At 40.4% G+C, this 25,800-nt stretch overlaps 2 protein-coding genes across 5 annotated transcripts in view; both read left to right on the top strand.

Moving 5' to 3' along the window:
- The window catches only part of PLAG1 (PLAG1 zinc finger), a 55,418-nt gene extending 37,527 nt beyond the window's left edge, over nt 1-17,891 (top strand). The window contains exons 2-5 of one of the 4 annotated variants that reach the window (XR_003526861.1): nt 2,587-2,686; nt 6,535-6,893; nt 7,478-14,034; nt 15,192-17,889. Coding sequence is in view for 3 of the 4 variants with exons in the window: in XM_027638512.1 (XP_027494313.1) it covers nt 6,652-6,893; nt 7,478-8,741 (1,506 nt within the window). In the remaining variant the exon portion in view is untranslated. Of the gene's footprint in view, nt 1-2,586; nt 2,687-6,534; nt 6,894-7,477 lie in introns of all 4 variants that reach the window. The other 3 variants (XM_027638512.1, XM_027638511.1, XM_027638513.1) reach the window with 3 other exon arrangements.
- Nucleotides 17,892-17,904: 13 nt separating this feature from the next.
- MOS (MOS proto-oncogene, serine/threonine kinase) lies at nt 17,905-25,625 on the top strand. The gene has a single exon (XM_027638514.1). It carries the CDS (start codon nt 22,084-22,086, stop codon nt 23,131-23,133), a length of 1,050 nt encoding a protein of 349 aa, XP_027494315.1. The 5' UTR covers nt 17,905-22,083; the 3' UTR covers nt 23,134-25,625.
- The last annotated feature ends 175 nt before the right edge of the window (nt 25,626-25,800 follow it).

The following is a 25,800-nucleotide window of genomic DNA, read 5'->3' as shown; positions in this document are numbered from 1 at the left end:
TTTTCTCAGATTTTTAAATATGATCTGTGAATTTTGAAAAAAGGTTACTTTTTATTATTAAAAAGAATAAATTATTTTATATTTATATTTTATATGATCTATCTTTATTAGGGTTTTGGGGCTTTTTGTTTTCACTCCTTATATGGTAGAAATTCAAATATTGTCTAACCTGGAATTATCTGGGTGTTTGGAAAGTTAGCAAAATTAGTGCCTCACAGATACTGGAAGTTCTGGTAAATTCTAAGAATTCTGACAAATTATGGAAGTCATATTTTGCTACTAGTACCTAAGTGAGCTTTGGGTATGTGCATGTGACAATGCATTTTAGAGTGTGATGCTTCTCCGCTTCATGTGGAGAATAATTTGAGTTTTGTTATTAATTAAAAATTCTTCCTACCTCATCTAATAATTGAGAAGAAGCTTAGAACAATATGACTCTAAGCAGTTACAAGGAGAATCGTACATCTTTGACCAGTATTCTGCCTCAGAGATTTTCTGACACCAAAAGCTTCTGAGAAAGGTGGTCTAAAAATGAGCATTATCGTGGACAACTTTTGTGTATTCTGTGCATAAGGAAAGATCTTTTCTCCAATAGCATATTTATTGCTGCAAAGCATAGGAATTATGTTATTTTATCTTTTCACTTAATCCTGTCAAATGTAGCAAATGTTTTCATTGTTCATACAAACTTATCCCCTTTTATGTGTATGTTGTTAAGCTCTTTACCTACTAATGGTCTTGTAGAAGTTGAGATCCCAGCTAATGTAGGTATAGCAGTGCTCTCATCTGGATCCTCTGCATTGTGATTTTGCTGTATTTGTAAGGTAATAAATAAGAGTACCTGACTGTCCTCCTTCATTCTCTTCAGCATTTTTGCTACATCTGGTGTTTATCTTGCTTATTTATTTGTTCCAATTGCTTTGGTTTCCCGTGATTCAATAGTCTTTCCATGCCTCTAGTGGCCTTTTTCTGAGAGCCTGTGCTTTTTGCTAGAGTAACTTTAGATGTATGGTGAACATTGAGGACTATAAGCATTTAAGAGAAAATGTTAAATGCTGTTGAGAGGGCTTTATAATATTTTAGATAGGATTTCTCAGGGTTTTTTATTGTGTTTTTTTTCCCTGAATAGGAAATAGTCCGTAAATACAAATAGTGTAATTGTATTGTGTTCTCCATGAGAACTTAGTGCATTACATTTATGTGGCTGTCTTAAATATTGTCTCCTTATTGTGAACTACATTAGCAGAAACATCTGGGGAATTAAGCTCTTCCTTTCTGCTGTGATAGTGGAAGGTGTTGAGATAGGCACTGCAGGGTAACTGATTTATAAGGGTCTTACTGAGAGAGGGGGGTCAGCATTTTCTCCCTTAAACAAGGTGATTTGGGGACTCCCAAAAGAGGAGGTGAGGGTTGTGCTTATTAGTTGAAAACAGAACTTCCACTTTTTCGTTGGGTACTGGAGCTGTTTCTACCTCTTGCCTGTGTGTGCAAAGCCCTGGATAAATGCTCCTTGGCTCTCAGAGAGCTTCAGTCGGCCGCTCTGAAGCCCTTTTGACATTAATAGGTGTTCAAGGACACCTGTTTGCTCATGTTCATTCTTACCAACAGAGGAGGCTGGGGCTGTGCAAAGCTGAACTTGGTATCAAAAGGAAGAATGCTTTCTGGGATGAATGGGAAGCAAGAAGGGAAAATGGCTTGTCTGTGGGGAAATGTTACATTACTCTGGGGCTCCTGCCAAATAACTTCAGCCTGCTATGCCACGTGGGGTATGTGCACTGTATAGGGCTTCGCCCTTATATATCTGGAAGAGCTGGACAGGATAAACCTCCCCATTACAATGAGGCACTGAACATGTATACCTGTGTCATTCAGGAGGCCTTCTAGGAAGAAAAGGAAGACCAGCTGCAAATTTACAAAATTATGGTGGCAGGGAAAAGGGAGATGTAAGGGAAATTCCAGAAAAGCCCTCTTGGTTTGCTCAGGCATACCTAGACTTGCCCTCTCTGGGGATTTACCTGTAGCATGTACATCATTAAGAGGTTTTATTATTATTTTTTAAATTAATTTTATTTTCCTTTGCAGGTCACATTTTAAGCTGCTATTTCCTGTATAATTAAGCAGAATGAAGGCATTAGGTTCTAGTAAAGTTGGGCCTAATCCAGAATCTTCTCTTACTCAGTCCTTTCTGAGTAAGAAACTCAAATCTGGGCCCAGCATTTTATGGTTTTTGCTGTTACTTCTAAATTATTTGTGGTCTGTGGATTATTTTTGTTTTGTTTTAACTTCATGACAACAACTCCTTTGCTTTTGTCTAATTTTATCTCTTTATGTGTCACTGTCCAGCATAGCGTTAGTTGAAATGATGTAAGTATACTGCAAATTGAAGTGCATAATTGCTACTGATAACGCGAGAATGATTCCTACAGTTTATAATTAACAGTATATAATGTTCTGTGCATGGGTTGGATCTATCCCTTTTAACTTTTCCTTTCTGATTCCTTCCAATTCCTGGTCTTGTCACATCCCAGCCTTTATGAACATACTGGTTTCGCTGGAGTCTAGTCCATTCTTCCTTTTGTTTTTCAGACCAGTAAAAATGGGAAGTACTGGATTCTGGTTTCCTCCAAGAAGAGTCAGCGGAACTGGTTAAGAGCAAAATCTGAGGACTTTAGTGGGCAAACATCAGGTGTGCATTGAACAGAGGCTGCTTTAATCCTTCTTTAAGTATATGCTTATTTAAAAATAGTATTATATATGAGCTTTTGTGTAATGTGTTTGTTATTTGATACTGCATATAATCATTCATCCTGCAGTTGTGAAAGCACCAGTAAGAATGGGGATTTTAAGTGATAATATGTTGAGGCACAAACAGGCAATATTACTCATAAAATTCTTTCAGCTGGTCTTTGAAAAATTTAATATTTGAGGATCAGTGTTTTTTAAAGTTTTATCTCCATTGCTCAGTCTGTATATCCACACCAAAAAAAATGGTTATTTGCTATTCAGAGATCAATACTAAAGTTTTTAATTGCTTCAACTGTTGAGAAATGGTACTGAGATAATAGTGCATACGTGGTTTTTAATAAAACACTGTCATTGTCAAAGATTGGATCCACACTATATTTGTTCTAATGATGCATTTTTAAGGACACTTATACACAGTTCAAAGTCAGCTTAATTAATTTTGATCATAGAGGAACAAAACCCAAATTCTTCATCCCTGTGAATGTTCTGACTTACTTCTGGTACAGCAGCTAGGTTACCTGAAGTTTTGGAGAAGAAAACAAAATGTTATATTGGCCTGAATATAGGATGGCTTCCAGCCTTAGGTGTGATCTTTGCATTGAGAAAAGAAGTGAGAAGTTGTCAGTTGTTAATTTTAAGAGTTAAGCTTAATATGCTGTTCCACAACAAACACTGCTTTTGACCTCACAACAGACCCTGCAGATCACCCTTCTGCGTGGCCTAATATCCTGCATCTCCCCAGCTTGATGCACGTTAAATTCCTCCTTACCAGCCCTCAGCATTACCAGCTTACCCCTATCCACATGTCCTTAGATATTTCCAACCCCTGTGCAGGATTCCCTGTGCCTCCCTAGCCCCACAGCCCCATCCTGGTTCTGACCACTGTCCCTCCCTGCAGCAGCTCATCCTCCCTGCCTGTATCTTGCCTGCTGTGCCTGCTTCCCTTTTCACTGGCTGGGCACAGAGTCCACTTGCTGCTGAGTTCTGGATCCGGCATGGTCAAAGTAGCCACGCTCCCCTGCTGCTGCAGGGGAGGCAGTTGCCTTGCCTGTGGAGGCAGTTGCCTTGCCCTTTGACGCAAATGCTGACTGCCCTGTCTCAGGCTCAGTGTGGATTTGGCAGGGAGGCAAAAGGAGCCAGAGTACCTTCTTAACCCTCTTGAGGCTATAAGTGCCCTAGCTATGCAGTGAGGGCATGGCTGCTGTGCTGGCTCTGTGTGGTGGGTCTCATACAGGTGCCTGCGTGGTATAAAAAAAAGCCTGTGTGAGTGGAGATCGAGTTGAATTTTTTTCTCCCTCCTGAATTTCATAGGTCAGGAGAGATTAGGCTAAAACAAAATTTCATTCTACATTCAGGCCAATGTGTGTTAAAGACTAGTGTGTTTGTTAACAGAAAAGCAAAATTAATTTTATTACCGGATTCTAATTAAAGCTTATATTGAAAAAAAAGTATCTTTCAGTCCACAAATATATCACAACTTTGATGTGAATCAGAACCTCCTTTTGATTACATTGGTGGCTTTATTGAAGTATTTAGCAACTGATCTTCATTTATTTTTATTGAAGAAAATTATTGCTGCCAAATCTCCAAACAACTGTTTCACTTTTTCAGTTATGAACTAGATAGTTGATTATGAGACAGAAAATAAAATTAAGCTGATACTTTGAAGACCTGTGCATGTTCCCACTCATGGAACTGATGTCTCCAGACTTCATCCCACGAGTGGGAATGGGTCCGAGACAAGTCTGAAATCATAAAAGTCCCTAAAGAAACACCTTTTCTGTCACTGGGTATCTTTAAAGAGGTTAGTGTTTCCTTATAAAATTTGAGGGATTAAAGGTGGTTTTACAAAACTACTTACTTAAACAAGGTAGCATAGTTTAACCTGTCATTCAAGGACTTCAGGGTTGAAAGGAAGCAGATTTTCATTTTGGTGTGCCAGTACTTCTGTCCTCTTCTAAAGACAAGGGAAAAGTTAAGTGAGGTGGGAAGAAAAGGCATAGATAAAGACATAGTCTGTGTACACATTTCCAGTAGAGATCTCAGTCTGAAGATTTCATAAAATGCAGACATTAAAGAGGCACATCCCTTTCTCCCTCTCCCTGCTCCTTCAGCCTTCCTGTCCTGGCATGCACTGAGGAAAACACAAGCTTTCCTTCCTTCTCGCTTTCTTCCAGGACCACGCTGGGGCTCTTGCAACGACTCTGTAATTTTGCCCCTGTGCAACTGGGCGCTGCTCTCCACTCCCCTCTTGAGCAGTTGACTCCCTCCATCTCTGCTGAGCCTCAGCAATGGAGAGAGGACAGCTAAGCCAGGCCCAGGCTCCCTCCCAGCTATCCATCCTCCCTTGCTGCCAGCAGGGAAGAGCCCGGTTTGTTTTTCAGGGAGGTGGCGCTGGGCTGGAGCAGCTGCAGCCTGATGGTGCCTGCCCAGCTCCCAGCTGCCCAGCTCCACCTGTCCCAGCAGCTGCGGCTTCCCCAGCCCTGCTGCTGGGGGCTGTGGCGGTGCCTGGCTGCCGAGCCCTGGCCCGGCTGCGGCCTGGCCCTGGTGCCGCCCAGCCCGGCCGCTTCTCGCGCAGCTGCCCCGGCAGAGACCAGAGTGGACAGCAGCTGCCAGCCCTGACACCAGGGCCAGGGGGTGGGTGGTGGCGCTTTTGAGGGAGAGTGGCCAAATTTTGGGGCTTTCCAACCCTGCCAAACGCTTGCGTTGAGTGCTGTCCTCCTGCTGTCCTCCTTGCCCCTGCTGCTGCAGACCTTGCGCTCCACCCTTACCACAACTGGTAGCACTGGGGTTTGGTATCTGTAGTAGCAGTTGTGCTCCGATGATGAGGAAAAGCTGTCAGCCACCGCTGACAAAGGAGGGCTGTTGAGTGCCCTGTGATGGCAGGTGCCCAGTTGCCACTATATGATACCAGATGATGAATTTAAAGCTGTTTACCCGCAAGTCAGACACGAAGGTCACGTCATGCACCTCCTGATACTGAAAACCTCTGATTTAGTTCACAGTTTGCCATGCCACAGGGGCAGGACTAGGTGCTTCCATCCCGAGCTGGCCTGAGTCAGAACATTTAGAGCCCTCATGTCTCGCAGGATAGCATGAAGAGGTTGGGGGTCTCCAGTGCTGGCTGATAATCTATCTCTAACCCATGGGATTTCTGTTGTCAATACATCAAGTCTGTTTGCAGAGGGCAAGTTAACAGGAGCATTTCACCTGGCATTAGCCATCACTGGCAATGCGTGCGTTTTGCTAGAGTGGGTGCATAGATGTCAGTGATCACAGGGGGGAGGTACGCCTGAGGGAGAACACAAGCTTTGTCCCCCATACTGTCAGCATGGGTACTGCTGTGTTTTGTGCAGGTTTTCAAATATTTTGAGGCTTACAGATTTTCACTTTGATAGCTGCGTGCATGGGTGTGTGCCTGCGTGCGGATGTCTGTATAAACACCACAGGCGCGGCTGTTATTCCTTTGAAATCCGAAGCTGCCAAAAGGTGCCTGGGTAGGTAGGTTCTTTGCCTCATGCCTCCCTTAATCTGACAGAAACTTTGCTGTTCTCCATCAGTGTTTGAGGGAGAGGTGAGGTGTGATTTCAGGGCATATGTGGATCTGTTCATCCTGAGCAATGCGTTTTAAGAGTTGCAGCAAATAGTGTAAAGAAACCTGCAGGTATTACGTTAGACCAGCTGAACCTAATTTTATTTTTAAGTTTTATTCAGAAGCATCACATAGCAAGTAAACTTCAAAATCTAAGTTTAGTTACAAACTAGTTGTTTCTTATTTTTTTTTTCCAGTCCCCTTTTGCTTTCTTTTACGACCACATGAAACTTGAGAAGCCATCTAAAGCTAAATCATTTAGTGGAGTTGGGCAATTCCCAAGTGTCCAACAAGAAGGCCTGGTTTAGGCTGCGATGGCCACTGTCATTCCTGGTGATTTGTCAGAAGTAAGAGATACCCAGAAAGTCCCTTCAGGGAAACGTAAGCGTGGTGAAACCAAACCAAGAAAAAACTTTCCTTGCCAACTGTGTGACAAGGCCTTTAACAGTGTTGAGAAATTAAAGGTTCACTCATACTCTCACACAGGAGAGAGGCCCTACAAGTGCACACAACAAGACTGCACCAAGGCCTTTGTTTCTAAGTACAAATTACTAAGGTATTAAACTCTATTTATCTTTCAGATTATATTATCTATTTTATGTTGGCCGTGTTAAGCCGTGTAAAAGTATATATTTCTGTACGCCTTCAGCTGATTGCAGAGAGGATGTGTTAATTAAAGTAGCCATTGGATTGTTTCTAGAATTCTAAATTACCTAAGTTTGCAAGCTAATGTCTTTGATTTTGTTTCTTAATTTGTTTTCTGCTTTTGTTTTCTGTTTGTTTTTGTTTTGTTTTGTTTTTAATGAGCGTAGAATTTTCCTTTGTGTAAGGAATTGTCACAAGAAAAAGAGTATGGACTGAAAGTTCTTTGGCTATGGACTTTTACACGAGTACTTTCATACTTGCCCATATACCCCTGTTACAGTAGCTAAAACCCACCAAAACTAAAGTGTCAATTTAAGAGAAATGGCTCGCGTTTTGCTATATTTAAATTTGTCGAAATGTCTTTGTAGTGTCATGCTTTCAGTTAAAAGGTTCTGTTGCAAAGCAGTCCTTAGTGTAGTATTTAGCTGCCATTAAAAAATGAGCACGTGTTTTTTGATCAAAATAATTACTTACAGAATATATCTGTGTTTAAAGGCATATGGCTACTCATTCTCCTGAGAAAACCCACAAGTGTAATTATTGTGAGAAAATGTTTCACCGAAAAGATCACCTAAAGAATCACCTACATACACACAATCCCAACAAAGAGGCCTTTAAGTGTGAAGAATGTGGAAAGAACTACAATACCAAGCTTGGGTTCAAACGTCACCTGGCTTTGCATGCTGCAACAAGTGGTGACCTCACCTGTAAGGTATGTTTGCAGACTTTTGAAAGCACAGGAGTGCTGCTGGAGCACCTAAAAACTCATGCAGGCAAGTCATCGGGTGGAGTGAAGGAGAAAAAACACCAGTGTGAACACTGTGATCGTCGGTTCTACACCCGAAAGGATGTCCGCAGACACATGGTAGTGCACACTGGAAGAAAGGACTTCCTCTGTCAATACTGTGCACAGAGATTTGGGCGGAAGGATCACCTCACACGCCACATGAAGAAAAGTCACAACCAAGAACTTCTGAAGGTCAAAACAGAGCCAATGGACCTTCTAGATCCCTTTACCTGCAATGTTTCTGTGCCTATTAAGGATGAGCTGCTTCCAGTGATGTCTTTACCTTCCAGTGAACTGACATCAAAGCCATTTACAAACACTTTGCAATTAAATCTCTACAACACTCAGATTCAGTCCATGCAGAGTTCTGCATCTGCACACCAAATGGTTGCCACATCGTTACCATTGGGAATGCCTTGTCCAATAGATATGGAGTCTGTCCACCCTTCTCACCAGCTATCATTGAAATATCCGCTCGGTACTACCTCATACGCAATTTCTATGCCTGAAAAAGAACAGCCATTGAAAGGGGAAATTGAAAGTTACTTAATGGAGTTGCAAAGTGGTATGCCTTCTTCATCCCAGGATTCTCAAGCATCTTCATCAAAACTAGGGCTGGATCCACAAGTAGGGCCACTAGATGATGGGTCTGGGGAAGTTTCCCTTTCCAAGGGCTCTGTTCCTATTAGTGAACCTCTAAACGCCCCATCATTGGACTTTTCTCAGCTGTTCAACTTCATACCTGTAAATGGCCCTCCCTATACTCCTTCTGTTTCAGTGGGAAACCTCGGAATGAGTTATACGCAAGAAGAGGCACATTCTTCTATGACTCAACTTCCACCACAAACCCAGGATCCACAAGATCCTAGCAATAGTATAGGTCTTGGGTCTCTGCACTCATTATCAGCAGCTTTCACAAGCAGTCTAAGCACAACCACCACCCTACCACGATTTCATCAAGCTTTCCAATAGGATGTACAAAGCTGGCTTGTTACTGTCTATTTGTAGAAATGCCTTAGGTGACCATTTTTAACTTAGTGCCTACTATAAGACATTATAAATTCTCTGCTTTTGTACAGTACCAATCTCATGAAGCCAGTAAGAAATTTAAATTAACTTTTTTAAAATGTTTTGAAAGTGTTTATTCTCAGCTGTGTTTACTTTGGTTTTTGTTTTGGTTTTTTTTTTTTAAACAGTCTCATTGTATTGTTTTCATATTCACTGCCAATTTACACATTTAAAATGTTCAGCAGAAAGTCATCCCAAGCAAACTCTCAACACTCATCCCTTTTTTTAGAAGTTTTTTAACCATACCAGTTATTCCATTTTGTTGATGTCAGTGGTAGAACTGCCACGTTTAACTTTTAATATATTTTACTATTTGCAAATAATCCAGTTAAAATATGTATCACAAATATTCCTGAAGATTTGGGAAAAAAAATCTCCAGTCCATTTCCAAACAAATCCTCTTCCCAAATGGTGACACATCTGACCTGTTCTATAATGACAAATCTAAATTTTTTAAATAAATATAGAATTCAGATTTTTCTGAAAACTTGTGTGTGTATATATAGAAGTCCATATATACACATGTACATTTATACAGCATTTTGACTTGTATTGAAGTCATTATAAAAGTTGTTAAGAATTTTGCCATTTTCTGGCTTAAATTTTTGTGGCCTGTTATGGATAACAGAAAAAAAAATTACTTCTCTAAAATTATGGCTGAATAGAATTTCAACAGAGAATCTCTGCTTGCCTAGTTGACAAATGTTTCAAGTTGAATTTGGAACTGTGTTGTTGTGCTTTTATGACTCTGGTATAGGGAAACAGGCAAAATTAATGGCTGATCTTGAAATATAAAAGTGTTGTAATGTAGTAATGCAGAATATTTTGTCGCAGTTTTTGTTTTAATTCTTAACTTGCTGATTTTTCTCTTTAGTAGCATAGAAAGAGTACTGCATAGGAATCTTCCAGTAGTGTATTCACATTGTAGGCATCAGTCTTCTCCCAGCTGCCACCACCAAAGGGTGGATCAAGTCCAGCCAGAAAGTGTGTATCTATTTTCAGTTCAAAAACTAGTGTGCAGTCAGAGAGTGAATGTAAATTTGCAACTACCAGGTTTTTGTTTTGGATTTTTTTTTTATCGGAATGATCTTTTCAGTTGTGTTACATGGTGTGTTATGTCCTCCTAAGCAACAAGTTAGATGTTAATCACACTTTCTACACCTGGGTACTTGGTTAGGGACTTTTTGCCCGTTGCCAAGATTTAAAGACAGGACTCTTAGGAGTGAAGTAAAAGCATATTGCTTACACCACTTTTACCTAATGCAATATATTCTATTCCCCAACCCCTAATAACCAAAAGAGGAAAAAAAAAAACCTAAAAAAACAACCAACCCTGTGATGCATAAGAGCAAACTAGATTTGCTGTAATTCAACAATAACATTATTTTCCTTGTCATTTTTGTACAAGGAATTAAAAAATAGAAATCAAGTACATTAGTATCTCTCAAACAATAATGAGGATTCGTACAAGGTTTTAAGTGGTTAAACTAAATATACTTCACAGAAACAAAAGTTGCTCCCATTTAAGGAGCTCATGCTCCGGATGTTTTATCAGTAGCTCCTACTGTTTTTTTTTAATTCTAGGAGCAATATGCAGGTGTAGTTTTACTATTTTATACATATGTGTATTTAAATTTTATTACTGAAAGATAACATTTTTATAAATGTGTTTGTGTTCCAAAGGCATTAAAATAAGGATGTATTAATAAGGAAAATACCTTTTGAAATTCTGCAAACTACTCCTAGATTTTGGGGTTAGGAGCATGTTATCTCAAAGTGGGCTTTTAGCTCTGCTTCACAACTGCTTCTTCTGGTTTCTGTGAAACAGATTGCTCACTTACTTACATCTTTAGTTGAATGATTTGTTCAATATTGCTTTTTTTCCCTTCACTTTTCTAACGGAAAGAAAAAAAACATGAACAGAGCACAAAGTGAATGCAACCGAATGTAACTTTAGTCTAAATGAGCAACTATAATGCATCTAGAAAAAACTTGGGTTTATTCTCAATCTTTTTAATCAATCTGAGATGAAGATAAATGGACTTAATTCCCCCAGTGGGTTATGTCCCGTGTGGAGCCAAGCATCTGCAACTCTCCCTGCAGTAGAGGAAAGCTGCAAGTGCTTGTCATCCTGCAGCTGGCCCAGCAGTGCAACCAGGCAGCACTGCCCATCCTGGGTAGCCTCTGGCTCACAAATTTCCAATCTGTAGCCACTGTTTATCAGTCTCAGTTGCCAAAAGACTTCATTAGAAAACAAAACCCAACAGACACTTTGCCAACACCTGTTTCTTACTGTGTAGCCAGAACCCTTACTACTTCTTCATTTGTGCCTTAGCTTCCTGAAAAGGGATTGACATTTCCCTTTGGAGTTAGATGTACATTTCACTTGAGAAATAGGGACCTCAGACAAGATATTGAACCTCATTCAGTCAGGGTTTCAGTGGGTGGATGCACCCGGCATGTTTGCAGCTGAACTAGGATGTAGGGTAATGTGGAAGCAGACTGACCCTGTAAGCAATACCACCGCCACCGAGTGCTTTTGAGCATCACTTAGGCAGAGTCAATATTGGCCACTACTAAACCATCAGTTTTTAAACTCTGGTTTTTTTATTTCAGATGGATTCTTGGTGGGAGGGGGGAGGGCTGGCTGATCATGCACCACTCTTTGTGCAACTTCTAAACTTCTAGTAAGGTTGTTTTGGTTTTGGTTTTTGTTGTTTTTTTTTTTTTTTTTTTAAATATATATATTTTTGTGTACTTGTTGCTTGTGCTTTATTTAGTAGTAAATTGTGGAATAGAGTGATTTATTGTTAATTTGGCAGTAGCGGTTTTTAAAAACCATATACTGACTGAAACATGAGCCAGAGCTGATTGCTTTATTAAGCTAATAATGAATGTTAAGAGTACATATTTTCAGGATCATTTGCCTAGTGAGCTAAACTTGTATTATAGGCCAATATTTTTTAAAATAAAGCTTGGTCAACCTCTATGTTACACATATTACAAGATATAGCACTTTCAAAAAGAAAACCTAAACCTTTTAAGAAAATTTCTTACAGGTTATGCTTTTTATTATAAAACCTTTTATTATAATTTGTTTCAAGTGCCATTAGATTACATATATGTAGGCCTTTGGTATAATGCTTTGTGTACAAAATGGTAGACATTGTAATTTTAAACAGGTACATTTTTACAGTGTTTTCTTATCAATTTGCTATATTGCACAGAACCAGTGTGTCTTTCTTAAGGGTTTTACAATGGTTTTTACTAGGTTTACATGTTTCAAACTACACTGTCTTCTACTGCCATTTTGAATACCAGTCAAAAACAAATAGGAGTTTGTCCTCTCCGTTTGCAAACTGTGTCCTCTGGAGTTCTGGATGGTAAACTATGTCAAAAATGTTTAACATGCAGTATTTGATACAGATTTTTTTTATCATATCCTATCATTGCTATGCTGCTGTCTGAAGTTAACTTAGGGCCTGATCCTGCATCCGTAAACGTCAAGGGCAGCAGGATTGCATCCTTTGTTATGTCTGTCTCATACACTGGTTTAGCAGCTTCTCCTGTATTCTTCTCAGTCTATAGATAAGCCTCTGAAATATATGTACTTCTCTGGTATGTAGTAAACCTTATAGGCTTAGCTGCCCATCCTGCATCCTCCCAGTGTACAGTTAAAACCACAGCTTACTTAGCATCATGCTCAACTTACAAGTAATGCCACAGTAGTTCAAAATGTGTTTGGGTAGTCCCAAAGCTTTTATGCAATAAGGGTGTCTTACTTTTGTTGGAAGGCAGTGTCTTTTGATAACAGTTATCTAGCCCTGGAAGTGACACAGAACTATTGCTAATCATATGTAAACACTTTTCAGTATAAGCTTCAGTGGTACAGTTGAACCAGAGTGAATGTTTATCTCCTCAGAAACACTCCTGCAATATTGTTATATTGGATCATGCTGCTAATGTAACTTGGGATACAACTCCTCTCATGGTGCTACAAACCTCCCTGTCTCATTCAGATGTATTTTTACCCATAGAAAAAGAGGACTATACTAGACCTATAGTTGTATGATATATTTTTATACTGTGACTTAATTTGTCATTAATGAACTTTGTGCAACACCACAATGTATTCATATGCACTTGCAAAAGTAAAATTTTGGACATGCAAATTTAAACGCTGACAAGCCTAGCTCTTTTTCACAAAAATAGGTGACTGCTAGTTAATGTTAAATGCGGGCTTTTTATATGGTGTGGAGTGAAGAACATACTATATATTATTAAAAGCCTTTGGTTTTAGACAAAAACTGGGAAAAGTATATTGGGGAATGATGACACACCCTAACCTGAGTCAGATTGCTGAAATTATATTTTTAGCTAGGGGAAAAATTGTTTGGACTTGTTTGCTAAAATGTTTTTAATGATAAAAATTTTGAGTCAAAAAATAGAGAAAAAAAAAAAGAACACAGAAAACCCTGCATTCCAGACTGAATTTGTATATGTTTCTTGCATTTAAAATTTGCTATCCTGTGATATGGGAAATTGAGTTGCTTATCATGTATATGTACTTTAAAATGTATTCACAAACTACTGTTGTATTTGTATAAAATATAGACAAAAAGATTGCATATATATTTTTGTGTATAAGCTCTGTAAAATAGCAATCACATTATGAAGCTGCAGCAGAACTTCATTTTAAACACTCACATCCAAAGAAACAGACTATTTATTGTCCACATACCCTGATTATAAAATATACCTTGCTGCTATTAAACAATAGTGCTGCAGCTTCTTGTGGCCTACAGTGTTATGTTTGCTGTACAAAAATATGTGAACTCCACAAAATATATCAATAAAATTACAGAATGGTTTTAGTTAATGAATAACTTATGCCTGGCATTTCAATAGTTAATCTTGATCTGCGTGTTTGGGATTACAGTAAGTAATTACAGAATACATCCAGTTTTGCTGGGTGTAGCTATTCTGAGTTTGCAAAGCGGAACTGTCTTTCCAATTTATGACTGGTAAAATGTCAGTTTTTCAGAAAATATTAAAGCACAAATATCCGTGTTTCATGATTTCACCAAGGAACAAATGGGATGATGCTACTGTGTCTGTGACAAGACAGATCTGAACTGAAGGAAGCAATTGAACTTGCCATCAAATTACACTTTGAAATGCTGTGAGACACTGGAAGGTGAGTGTGGGATTTCTGTAGTGGGACCACTCATTTGGGAGACATAGGTGAGTGATTGTCTTATTGTTTCAGATTAATCCAAATCATTTACATCGATTGTTATGGTTTACAGGACAGACTTTAAGGATGTGGCATGTGCTAAGCATGCCAGAGGGTTTCTCTCTGCAATATTTCCAGGAGAAACTCCCTTGCTTTGATCCCATAGTTCTCCCATCTGCCCATGACAGTGCCGAAGAAGTCAGACTGTAATGCGTGGGGGAAGAGGTGCCTCGCAGCCAGACAAGCAGCCTGCACACAACTGCAGAAAGTTGCCTCTCTGCTCATTCCGTGCCGTTGTTCCCTAGCGTAGACTGTCTGACAGGAAAGTAAAAGACTAGCATTTCACATTTCATTGCTTTTTGGAACATATTTTGTTAACATCTTCAGCCTTGTCTGTGTTTCCCTGCTTTTGAGTTCCCCTCTTTTTTAAGTCTTGACTTTTTAGATTTGTTGCTGTAACCCAGTATGAGAGAAATGATTGTAGAGAGAGTTGTTGGCTTTTACCTTCTCCATATGCAGACGTCTTTCCTTTCTTGTAATCCCTACCTACCCCTTTCCTCTGAGCTGACTTATTACTTCTGTACCACAGGTTTCTAACTTGTTTGAGAGGGTTGGCCTTGTTATATTGAGGGTCAAGAGCTCTACAGATGCTCTGCGTTAATAAATGCTCTGCAAAACCATTTATAGCCACCCACAAACACACACACCCTCGCCCACAACCCCTCGAGAGAAAACCATCCCATCATAGCTGGTCTCACCCACCGTTACTATTTAACCTGTCCTCCTTCCAAATGGACAGCCTCTGGAAACCCTCTAGAAACTCTGTCAGCCCCTGTAGTAAGTGGAATGTGATTGCACAGATGATATCTGTGTTATCCAGAGATCTCTTGCTGCAGTCTTTCCAGAGTTTCTTTGTTAAATTCAGAGCCACAGGCATCTTCCCTTCTTTCTTTTGTGTAACCTCCCCTTTCCAAAACTCGCATAAGAAAGTACAGAACAATGGTCCTTCAGTATCCTCTATACCTGTCTCACAGTCCTTCAGGAGTGGAAGAGTAAGACTATGCTAGTTTTCCCCTTCACTCTCCCTCACTTTTCATGCCTTCTTTTCCTTCCCACAGATAAGCATGCCCTAGGATAAAGACTGTTTCTTGACAGAGAAATCCAAAACTGTGACGCAGAGCTACTGCTGAACTAGCAAGAACTAAGCAGCTACATGCTGTTGGCTTCCCCGCTTTTCAAATCAAAACATTGTATTAAATCGGATAGAAAGTAAGTTTTACAAAGTGGCAGCTGCCGTAGTTGGCACAGCAAGGGTTGGTGATCACAAACAGGCAGCAAGTAGCACAGCAAGATAAACTCTATTGCAAAATTTTGTCTGAATTAATAGTTTGAGAAGTGTATTGGAAGATTAACTGCTGCGTGAGATTTCAAGTTCCTGCTTATGTGCTATGTCCCAGGTAATTCAGTATAAACTTTCTCCACTCCTAATAAAGGTGTAACATTTTGCCTGGTATTTTTATCTTTATATAATTCTGTTTATTTGTTGTAATGACCTGTGTGTCCTTAGGAAATTAACATTTTCAGAGGAGTAAGTATTTGTAAAAAATACAATGAGCAGTTCTTCAGTGTCATCATTGCACAACCTTGTCTTGTTCAGATATACTTGTATCATAAACCCATCAGCTATAAAGCTAGTTTGCCTCAGATAGAGCTGAAGAGACATCAGCTATTGGCTGAGCAGTCTGAAAACATGACTATGGTAATGCAGTCTATGGCTGAGCTGGAAATCATTTGAATTGATCCCTTGATAGTTTACCCGTGGGACTGATTCTTACTGTTGCACCGAAGTGCAATGTAAAAAGAAGAATGACTTAGTGTGATTTTCATATAAATCAGTCAGATCGCTGCTTGATGTGTGTTAAGTAACACAGAGAACCTGAATAGTCATAGCCTCTCAAAATCAGTACGCTGCTTCAACTTTTGTGTATGTATGTGTGTGTGTGTATATATATATCTACATTTGTGTGTACATGTGGATATGTATGAATGTATGCATGGGAAAGTATCAATGTAAGATGAAAAACTTGATAAATTATTTTGTTTTGGCTTACTTCAAAATGTTTTAAGTGTTTGTGTTTTACAAGTCCAAAGTGAATCCTGCTGTTTGTTAAAGTATCCCCTAGTTAACACAGTGTGTGGTTTCCCATGCAAGCTGGAAGAGTTTCTTCCAAATACTTGATTAATCTATGAGAGACAGCAATTTATCTAAGGGGTGCACAGACTCCCACGAGAAAGGTGTTTGTCAGCTGTCCTTGTGTAGTACTAGATACAATTTCAGCAGAAAAGTTCTGTAGGCTGTGCCTCTGAAATTAAACTCAACTGGCTTACTGGCTTTTATATTAAACTGTTTCACACATGGTCATGGGTAGATCCTTAAGTTCCCTCACAAGTACTTACATTGAAAATAAAAATACAGGCTCTGTATGATTAAGGGGCATGCCATAAGTGAGCAATGTCTGAGATGTAACATAGGAATATCAAATATCAAACATTCATGACAAATAAATACAGACTAAACTCGCAAACTTTCTGAAGTCTGTCCTCACCTGAAAATTGTCTCCTCTTATTTCGTCACTGTCTGGCTCCTTATGCCAATAAAGTATTACAGGGTTGTCCCATAGTTTAATGTGCTCTCTTCTCTTCAGTTTAGGCGTATTTTTCTTCAGTATTTTTACAAGAAGCTTCTGCTTACTCACTGATGAAAATTTATGAATTGCAACAATGTACTTGAACTGTATAACCCATTTTAATCAGTCAGGTTTAAAACCCTTTAACTTACAGCAGCCTCTGAGAATTTGCTATGGCCCACCAGAGTAGCCAGGCCATCATTTCAGAGCCACCAAATTTGGCTGATCCTCTTGCCCTTTCCCCTCTACAACTCTGCAAAGAGGTGGTATTTGCAGGAAACCACGACATTTGCTATGGCAGTGTATTTAATATACAGTCACAGGGCTGGGCATGATCTGTGTTAATGGGATTGTGCAAGCTACTGGGAGAGACTGACCCCTTTATGCATCAGTCCTAGGCATCAGCATTAGATCTATGTACCTGGGAAGGCAGCAGCCTCCCAGCACTAGACTAGCACTAACATTACCTCCTTGGGCCCTTTGCTGTATGTGATTAATTTTTCTCATTAAGCACTGAAGCTGTTTTGTAGTCCTTAAGCTACAAGTCCCATATTCCACTACTATATTTGGCATCTCCCTGTGACCCAGCAAAGTCAGCTTTGCTCCAAGGGGCAAGACTGCAAAACCCATCTTGGACCATTTGGCTGAAAATACTGAAATTGCCTGCCACATGACAACAGTCAACTTGCCAGCATAGGTGTCTGTCTTTGCATGGCCAGAAAATATTGCTGTGGGTGACAGCCTGTATGTCACATTTCATTGTCTGTATCCCTAAGTTTAGATTCTCTTAGCTTCTTGCAAGGTACTCTTTTGAAACTGTGATATTAATCTACAGCAGCAGATCCCAGATTGTTATCCCTGATCCACTTTGGTCACTGAGGCCCCAGTAAATTATCTGTGAAACCTCACCTGCCTTGCCAGTGTCTCCAGTTAAAACCTCAGTGTGTTCAGGTAAGGAGAGCCTTTGCTTCATGTTCTTGAATGCATGGAGTAACCTTTCTGTGAAGGAAAAAAAGCATCAAGCAGCTGTTTGGCAATGTGTGTTTGAAACTTGATCTTATTATTTATAAACTAGGGTTTAACCTTTTAAAATATTTATTATTATTATGTCTCAGCAGTATAATAACATCACAGCTCTTGCAGATGTGTTTTTTCTTTGCATTTGGGTTTACTTCTCACTGCTTTAAGGAAAACCTGCTTATATTTGCTGTTCCAAGGTGTCATTTGTCTCACCAAAACAGCCAAACTCTGAAACATGAACTCAATTCTTTTCTGGTTTGTGTTTTTAGTGTTTAAAAAAAAAAAAAAAACAAAAAAAAAGTGGTTAATCAGTGGCCTATCTTCAGAGAAAGCCTTGTAGGGACTGGTTTCAGATAATGGTATCACTTACACCTGTGCAATTGATAATATCAGAACTCCTTTCAGGCAACTCTGAATATCGTTTGAGATCTATGAGTTGTGACTGGAAGCAGCGCTTGGACCATGAAACACTGTGTGTGTAAGGAGATTGTACGTTCATCATCAAATCCCAAACTGAGGTCACAGGGAGTGACAGTAAATGGAGGAAAAAGAAAACTTTTATTTGAAACAGAGAAGAAAACCTCTCAGAAGTCATGAAGGCACAGGCAAAGGAACTGTCTTGCTTTGAGTAGGACTGTAATTTAAGTCCTGAGGAGCTACATTTGTCTCCTTTAGCAAGATTACAAAGTACCTTATTAGAAACACAGTGTATTGTAAAGCAGTTCTTAGGAGCCTCTGGACGGCCAAGCCTTCATGGGTTTGTTATATGGTACACCAACCAAATGTACAAAAAAATAAAGTAATGATTATGGAGAAGGATATATACTCCTGAACTCTCTGAAAACAGTTCCAATTCCCAGTTCTGTCCTTCACCTGTTTTAGACAAAACTTTGGCTGTTAACCACAAGAGTAATGCACCTCGATCAAAATGAAACTCTGGTTTTTGGTATGTGTCCTGTGTTACATCCATATCAGCCCTTTAAAAAGAGCCCTTGGTATTGGGCCTGACTTCTCCTGTCCAATGACCGGACAAACAGTAGTAGTAACTAACGACAGCAAACAAAGAGTTTCTATATTCCTGATAAACAAGTGAAATATAAATGGAGGAACTGAGCGAGACTGATTCTGTATACCTTCTCAGCCAGAAGCACAGATTAGGCTGGGCAGCTATTGCAGCACTGGATGCACAGGTATGTTTTACTTGCAGAAATACACAAGCTTGGAACAAAATCATCGCTGCTGCACGTTATTGTAGTTGTGACATATTGCAGCCCATGGGACACAGACTGTGTGTTTCCCTCTTGTCACTTGTAAAAGTTCCTGTTGCATTTTCTGCTGGTGACTTCTGGTTCCTACAGCTTCCTTTTTCCTTGTGGAAATAGCAGTGCAGTGGAAACAGTGTGGTTGGAGGTTGCTGTGGGTTCCTGGGGAAGAGCTCTTGGCTGGTAGGGAAGGGGCACCTTGTCCCCAGCAGCTGGCTCCCTAGGCCTTGCTGTGTTTCCCTACTCCAGCCTGTGGTAATGCTGGAGCTAAACGAGGCTGTGAAGCATGGCAAGGATGTCATACAGCAGTTGTACCTCCTGTGATGTCACTGGGCCAAGTCATTAATGGATTAGAGGAAAATAATCTTTATTCTTAATAAAAGCCTCTTTGCATTTTGATCTGATTTAATTGTGTTCACATTGAAAGACACTGGATGTTCCCTTGCTTTGGTCCACAGCAATAAGTCTGAGACAAGACAGTAAGTTACATTAAGACAGTTCCTGTTCAAAAATTCAGTTTATTCCCTGAGAACAATACAACGTGTCTGCCATGACAGGGGCAAAACAGAAAGGTTTCTAGCAGAAAAGGGTAACAGGAAGATTATCAACAAAGGGACAACTGAAAGAAGTGGACATAAAGTTTGGAAATAGTAATATGGAAGGTCTGGTATACCCTTCTGAATGAGATTTCAATCAAAGAAATTTGGAAACAACCCTAATTCTAACCCTCTGTTTTATGAACATAGATTTTACTGCTGTGTTCTATAGCATTCTGAATCATCAGATATGCTGCTATAGTTGTCAGCTTAACAGGTCTCTTCATCCACGCATCCTTCTACCTGTGCCTCTCCCACAACCAACTTGCCCTTTGAACTTCACTGCCAGCTTAACCTGGTGAAAACAGGCTTAAGTTCTTGGAGAATTCAGAGCAGAAATGTCTTTCTGGTGCTTTTATATGCTATTTGGCAGAGAAGCCCATTGAAGAATTGGAGCCCTAATAGTACTCAGAAAAGAGGCATAAAAATCTTTCCTGTCTTCCATGTAGTTTCATCAGCTTTCTGCAGCTTTTTGTTTCCATCACAGCTCACCTGCATAGAAAACATTCTCTGCAAAGACTGGAAGTGAAGACTTTTATTTACAAGTATAATGTCACAGTGCTGCTCAGAAAAGGAAAGTAAATACACTAAAGATCCTCTGGTCCTCCCCCCACCCCCAAACAACCCTGTGTAACTGATGTTGAGCAGTGCTTCAAACCAGAGAGCTGCTCCAAGGAGCAGGCAGCAACAGGGTATATTACCTGGCTGGCTTGTACTGTACAAAGAAAGCTCACAGGGTTTGATAGCACCTGAGGGGTCCAGGGGCCTCTTGAACTGTTAGAGTCTCTTCTGGGAGGGGCCAGGAAAGAAGAGCCTTGTGCTATCAACCAGTCTCATCTGCAGGAACTGTCATACCCAGGGCCACTGAGAGGCCTTTTGCCATGCTTAAGTCTTTGCACTCTCCCTTGGTAACAACTTCTGTTAGCACCTGTTTGTCAGTTCTTTCACTGCCTGTCTGTCTCACACACTGCCAGGTGATAACCCAAATTTCCCATTCATACTCATCTCTGATCCAGGCTTGCTTCCCTGTGAATTGCTGTGACAAATTTCTACTGATAGTGTCAGTACTGGGGCACATCTCCATCACTGATTTACTACGGAATGAATTCACCCTCTAGAGTTCAAGTAGGATCAGAAGATGCCTTTTGGACATCAGGTTTGCCTCTTGAGGTGAGCAACTGAATCCATCTCAAGGTGGAGAACACTCCAGTTCTACTTGCACATGTTCTGAGTACCCCTGAAACCTCCCTCGGTGACCTGTGCTGCATCTTATCCACAGAAGCAAAAGAAAGAGAACAGAAAACACCAGGAAGACTCTGCAGGAACTGCCTGCAGAGCCAGTACTGCCCAGAGGTAAACTCTGGAGAAACAGGCACTGCCAGTCTTTGAGGTCCCATGGCAGAATCCACACCAACAAAGCTGACATCCAGAGGAAGGTTCTGAAGGGTGAGGAGGTGGGAAATGAGGCCCAGTCTTTCCAAGATGCTTGTCAACATGTACAGAAAGTTACTTACTGGAATATTCAAAAGCCGTTAGCTGTATAGGTTCCATAAGTGTGCTCTGATCCCTGGGCAGTACAGCAGGTACCAAACACTATGGCAGTTAGAATGACCACTGTGAATATGTGAAAGCAGGGTCAAAATTCCAAAAGCCCCTGTGAAGAAACACCAAGGCGAAATTACATATTGTTTTTTTTTTTATTTCTGCCAGAACAGCTCTGTAAATTCAGCAGTAAGTTTTCAAAGGAGGATCCAGAAATAAAATACACACCTCTGCATGAGGTGTGATGGGAAGATTACCAAATACTTATATATAATTCTAGTTACTATATCCAAAGGATGATACAGAGCAATCATTTGTATTTATGCTGCTGTTAAGGTTGCTGTCCTGCATGGGCAGAACTGAGCAGCCAAACCAGTCCATTTGTCCCAGTCATGTTGAAGGGGTAGGTTTCTACAAACACACATTTATATTTAGTTATGCCTGCTGTAGCCTCATCAAACGTTAGCACTCACCATTTCATTTACTTCCACTGACAAAGACTTTGAGCTGTTTAATGCACCTGATGCTGATCATTCCTGCCTGGAGTCATGGTGAAATGCATTATTAACTCCTGGGGCATTTAGCTAGAGACATTCAATGGGCAGAACATCTTTCTTTTTGAGATTAGAAATGATGTGAAATACTTATGAGTTATTAACTTTTTAGCTTTAAATCCGCTTGCTTTGACTTTCTAGAGATTTGCTTCAGGGTTGGAGAAGAATGTTTCCAGGTGAGACTGATTTGGTTCAGCTAGTTGAGACAGATGCAGCTCATTTGGGAATGGGAGGGAGAATGGTGAAGGGAGGATAAAAGGCTTTGGAAGGCACTGTAGAGTCCTTTCTGTTGGGGAAATTTTTCTAGTCTTCTGTCTTATTAACTGCCTCTGGTTTTCTCCATCTTATTATGCCATCACCTATTCCTCTTAATTGTTTTCTTTCTTTTGAGTATTCCCCCTCTGCAGATTTGCGTCCCTGCAGCAGCCCTTTAGTTATCCCTGGCAAAGACAGCAAAAGCTTTTTGGGGGGAACTCCTTCAGTCAGGACTCGCCGCTTGCCTCCACGCCTGGCCTGGTGCTCTATTGACTGGGAGCAACTCTGCCTCCTGCAGCCCATAGGCTCTGGGGGCTTTGGTTCTGTCTACAAAGCTACCTACCATGGTACAACCGTGGCTGTAAAGCAGGTGAAGAAAAGCAGCAAAAACCGGCTGGCATCGCGACAGAGCTTCTGGGCTGAGCTGAACGTAGCCTGGCTACAGCATGATAATGTGGTACGTGTGGTGGCTGCCAGCACGTGTGCCCCAGCCAGCGAGAACAGCCTGGGCACCATCATTATGGAGTATGTGGGCAGCATCACCCTGCACCATGTGATTTATGGCACTGGTGAGGCGTGGAGACAGGGTGAGGATGATGAAGGAGGATGTGGAAGGAAGGCCCTGAGCATGGAAGAGACTGTGTGCTATTCTTGTGACATCATGACTGGCTTAGCCTTTCTCCACTCACAGGACATTGTGCACTTGGACCTGAAGCCTGCAAACATCTTTATCACTGAGCAGGGAGTGTGCAAGATTGGAGACTTTGGGTGCTCCCAGAAACTGGAGGAGGGCTTGTCCCACAGTCCCCATGTTTGCCAGCAAGGGGGCACATACACACACCGTGCCCCTGAGCTCCTCAAGGGGGAGAGGGTCACTGCCAAAGCAGACATCTACTCGTTTGCCATCACGCTCTGGCAAATTGTCATGCGGGAGCAGCCCTACCTGGGAGAGCGGCAGTACGTGCTCTACGCTGTGGTAGCCTACAACTTACGCCCTTCACTGGCTGCTGCTATTTTCCACGAGTCACCACTGGGCCAGAAACTCCAAAGTATTATTAGCTGCTGCTGGAAGGCCAGTGTAGAGGAGCGCCTGAGTGCAGCCCAGCTGCTTCCCAGCCTCAGGGCCCTCAAACAGAATCTCTAGGAAAACTCGGGACACTTTAAATTTATTTTGTCAACTTTTCTTTTCCTTAACCCTTTCTCTGAACATAATTAATTTAGCCCCTGTGTGTTTCTAAAGGTTTTGTTGCTGGTTTTTTTTGTACTAAAAAAAAACAAACCCAAACTGTTTTGATATAAGAAGACTATAAATAAAGAGATTTAATAAAACTGTGGGCTTTTACCTTGGGAGGGAATAGACACAAGATCAAGATGCTGGCAGATACAACTTCTTCAGTCTGATCTGTTGTGTGCTGTCTTGCTCAGGGAGAAACTGGGGAATGTGATGTGCAAAAAAATAGTTGGTTTTAAGTAAGTGAAGTAGAAAAAAAGGGGCTAAGGAGCTGCTTTTGGAAGGTTCTTTATATGTAATACCTTTCAGTATTTTCAAAATGTCAGATATGAGTAGTTCTTCACTAGCTTGGGTTGTGCATTTGAGCTTTTCCTCTCTATTTACCAAAGAATGAGTATGTATCGCAAATCAGTGAATGCAGAAAAATAAATACAGAGTGTCAGTGGGGTTTTTTTTCCCTTGTTCTTGGATGTACTTAATTCCAGTAAGTATGCTGCTTTTGATATGGAAAATGTGAACTGCTGATATACATCTTGAAATAAGGAAACTTTTTGCCAGTCTAAGGCTATCAAGAGTAAGAAGATACATTAACAACCTGTACTTTTATAAGACCTCCCTGCTACGAGGGAGGTGTTAGTTGCAACTTGCTAGCTGGGACACTGCAGACTTTAATATCTGAAGCATTGTAAGAGCATCTTGTGTAGAGCAGAAAGTTACCAAGTTTTTGAGGTACAGGGTGAGTTAGAAAAATAAAAAAATCGGGGAAAAATTATTGGTAAAGGGAGGATTATTTGTGCTTCATAATGCATGGGTCAGTATTAGACAAGATACTGGAAGTACTGTAAAGGAAGCTTGCTTAAAGCAGTAATAATGATACTCTGCTGGTACTCAGAGTGTTCGCTGTTGAACTATCCTCTGCACTGCTTATGTCTTATCTACTATCTTTCCTAATCTGGCTGTAATGTGTCTGGGAAAGGAAGTGCTGTAGGCAATGCAGATGACAAAGAGCTCTGATCCATGATTTATCAGAACTGATAATTGTACATCTGAGCCCTTATCAGAGGCCAACTGCTGTAGCTGATATTGCCATTCTGCTCAAAGACTCTGCTTCTTTTTAAGACAGGAGAAAGAGTGATGTTTCAGTCAAATTGTTTCTCTTCTTTACCCTTCCTCCCCCTTGCTTCCATTCTGGAAAAAAAAATCCCCAAGGAATTGAGCCAGTTTCCTGATTTCTGACACACATCTGTTCTTAGCCCCGTGAAATCCTGGAAATGAGCAACTATGTGAATTTGAGATGATTCTGTAGGTCTTTATGGTATTTGGGTTGGTAATTGAAATTAATGGTTTATAAAGCATATCTAAGCTTAACTATTTCTTGGTCTTCCATCCCCCTTAAGCGGAACTATAAAATGCTGGCTGGAATCAAAAAACCTAAGGTGAATCCTGGAAAATATCTCCCATGTTTTCTCTGTCAAAATAATTATGCTATAGAACCAGAACTTTTTTTTTGTGTGTAGCATAACTTATTTTAATAAAGAAGATATCTTAAAGAAGTTATTATGATAAGTCAGTTACCTTTTGAAATGATTAGCTGAGGGCATCTAAGATAAAATGTTAGATAAAGCCAATTGACATGCCTCATTTTAACATCAAGCCTGAAACAGAAGTGGTTCTCCAGTTTTCAAAAGTATATAATAAAAAATGGAATTGAAGTTTGTTAGTAGTTCCTAGATGCTTATGTGTTGTATTTATTTTGCCAATCTAGGTAGCTGGTTGCTTATACTGCTAGAAAACTGTTATTTTTTCCTTAATGATCCTTCAGCATCAGCAAGTGCTACTTGAGTCTCTGTGAAAAATCAAGCACCCTTCAAATTCTCTGTTGTACTTGACAGAATGATACTGGATGGCCAAGACCCACTCTTGAAGTATAATCAGCTCTGCAGATGTCTCTGTCAATTTTTCAGGGTTCTCTTTTGATAGCGAGTGAGAGAGAACTCTGCACAGCATTCAAGATGTAGACACATCATACTCTGTTATAATAATGATGGTCTCTAGTTTTAGTAACTTCAAGGTTTGATTTGTTTTGAGGGTTTTTTGATTGCTATTGAGCTCTGAGTTAATACTAATCAAGAAACATCTCAACCCTAATAGCTCAGAATCCCTGGTTCTATGTGATGAGCTTGCCTCTCTTTATGTGCATATACCTTGAGTTTCTTTCTGCCAGTTTGTAGCTGGCCCTTGTAATTAACGTCCAAAATAACTCCACCATCAACAAATTTGTTTATCTTATGGGTCACTCTCTTGCACTTCATTTATGGATGTGCTGGGCAGTACAGGATCCCCTGAAACACCAGTGGACACTTTCTCTAGCTGAGAGAACTGACACTTTACTTTTTATGCCCGTGCCTCTCTTTTGACTTATCCAGTGCAGGATTTTCTCTCCTAAATGTGGCTGCTTAATACCTTTCAAAAGTTTGCAGTGAAGGATTTTTCAAATACCTTTGGAAAACCCTAAGGGAACATATCAATCAGTGCTTTATCTGCATGCTGTCAGTGCTCCTAAAGAATTCTAATACAATC

Source organism: Corapipo altera, unplaced genomic scaffold (genome assembly GCF_003945725.1).
Source record: "Corapipo altera isolate COAL_440 unplaced genomic scaffold, ASM394572v1 49, whole genome shotgun sequence".
Lineage (NCBI taxonomy): Eukaryota > Metazoa > Chordata > Aves > Passeriformes > Pipridae > Corapipo > Corapipo altera.
The sequence above is the reverse complement of the archived record's forward strand: the minus strand, read 5'-3'. Positions and strand labels throughout refer to the sequence as shown.

What these genes read in the sequence shown, in the direction of transcription:
- MOS (XM_027638514.1), top strand. Translation starts at nt 22,084, where the DNA reads ATGCCATCACCTATTCCTCTTAATTGTTTTCTTTCTTTTGAGTATTCC.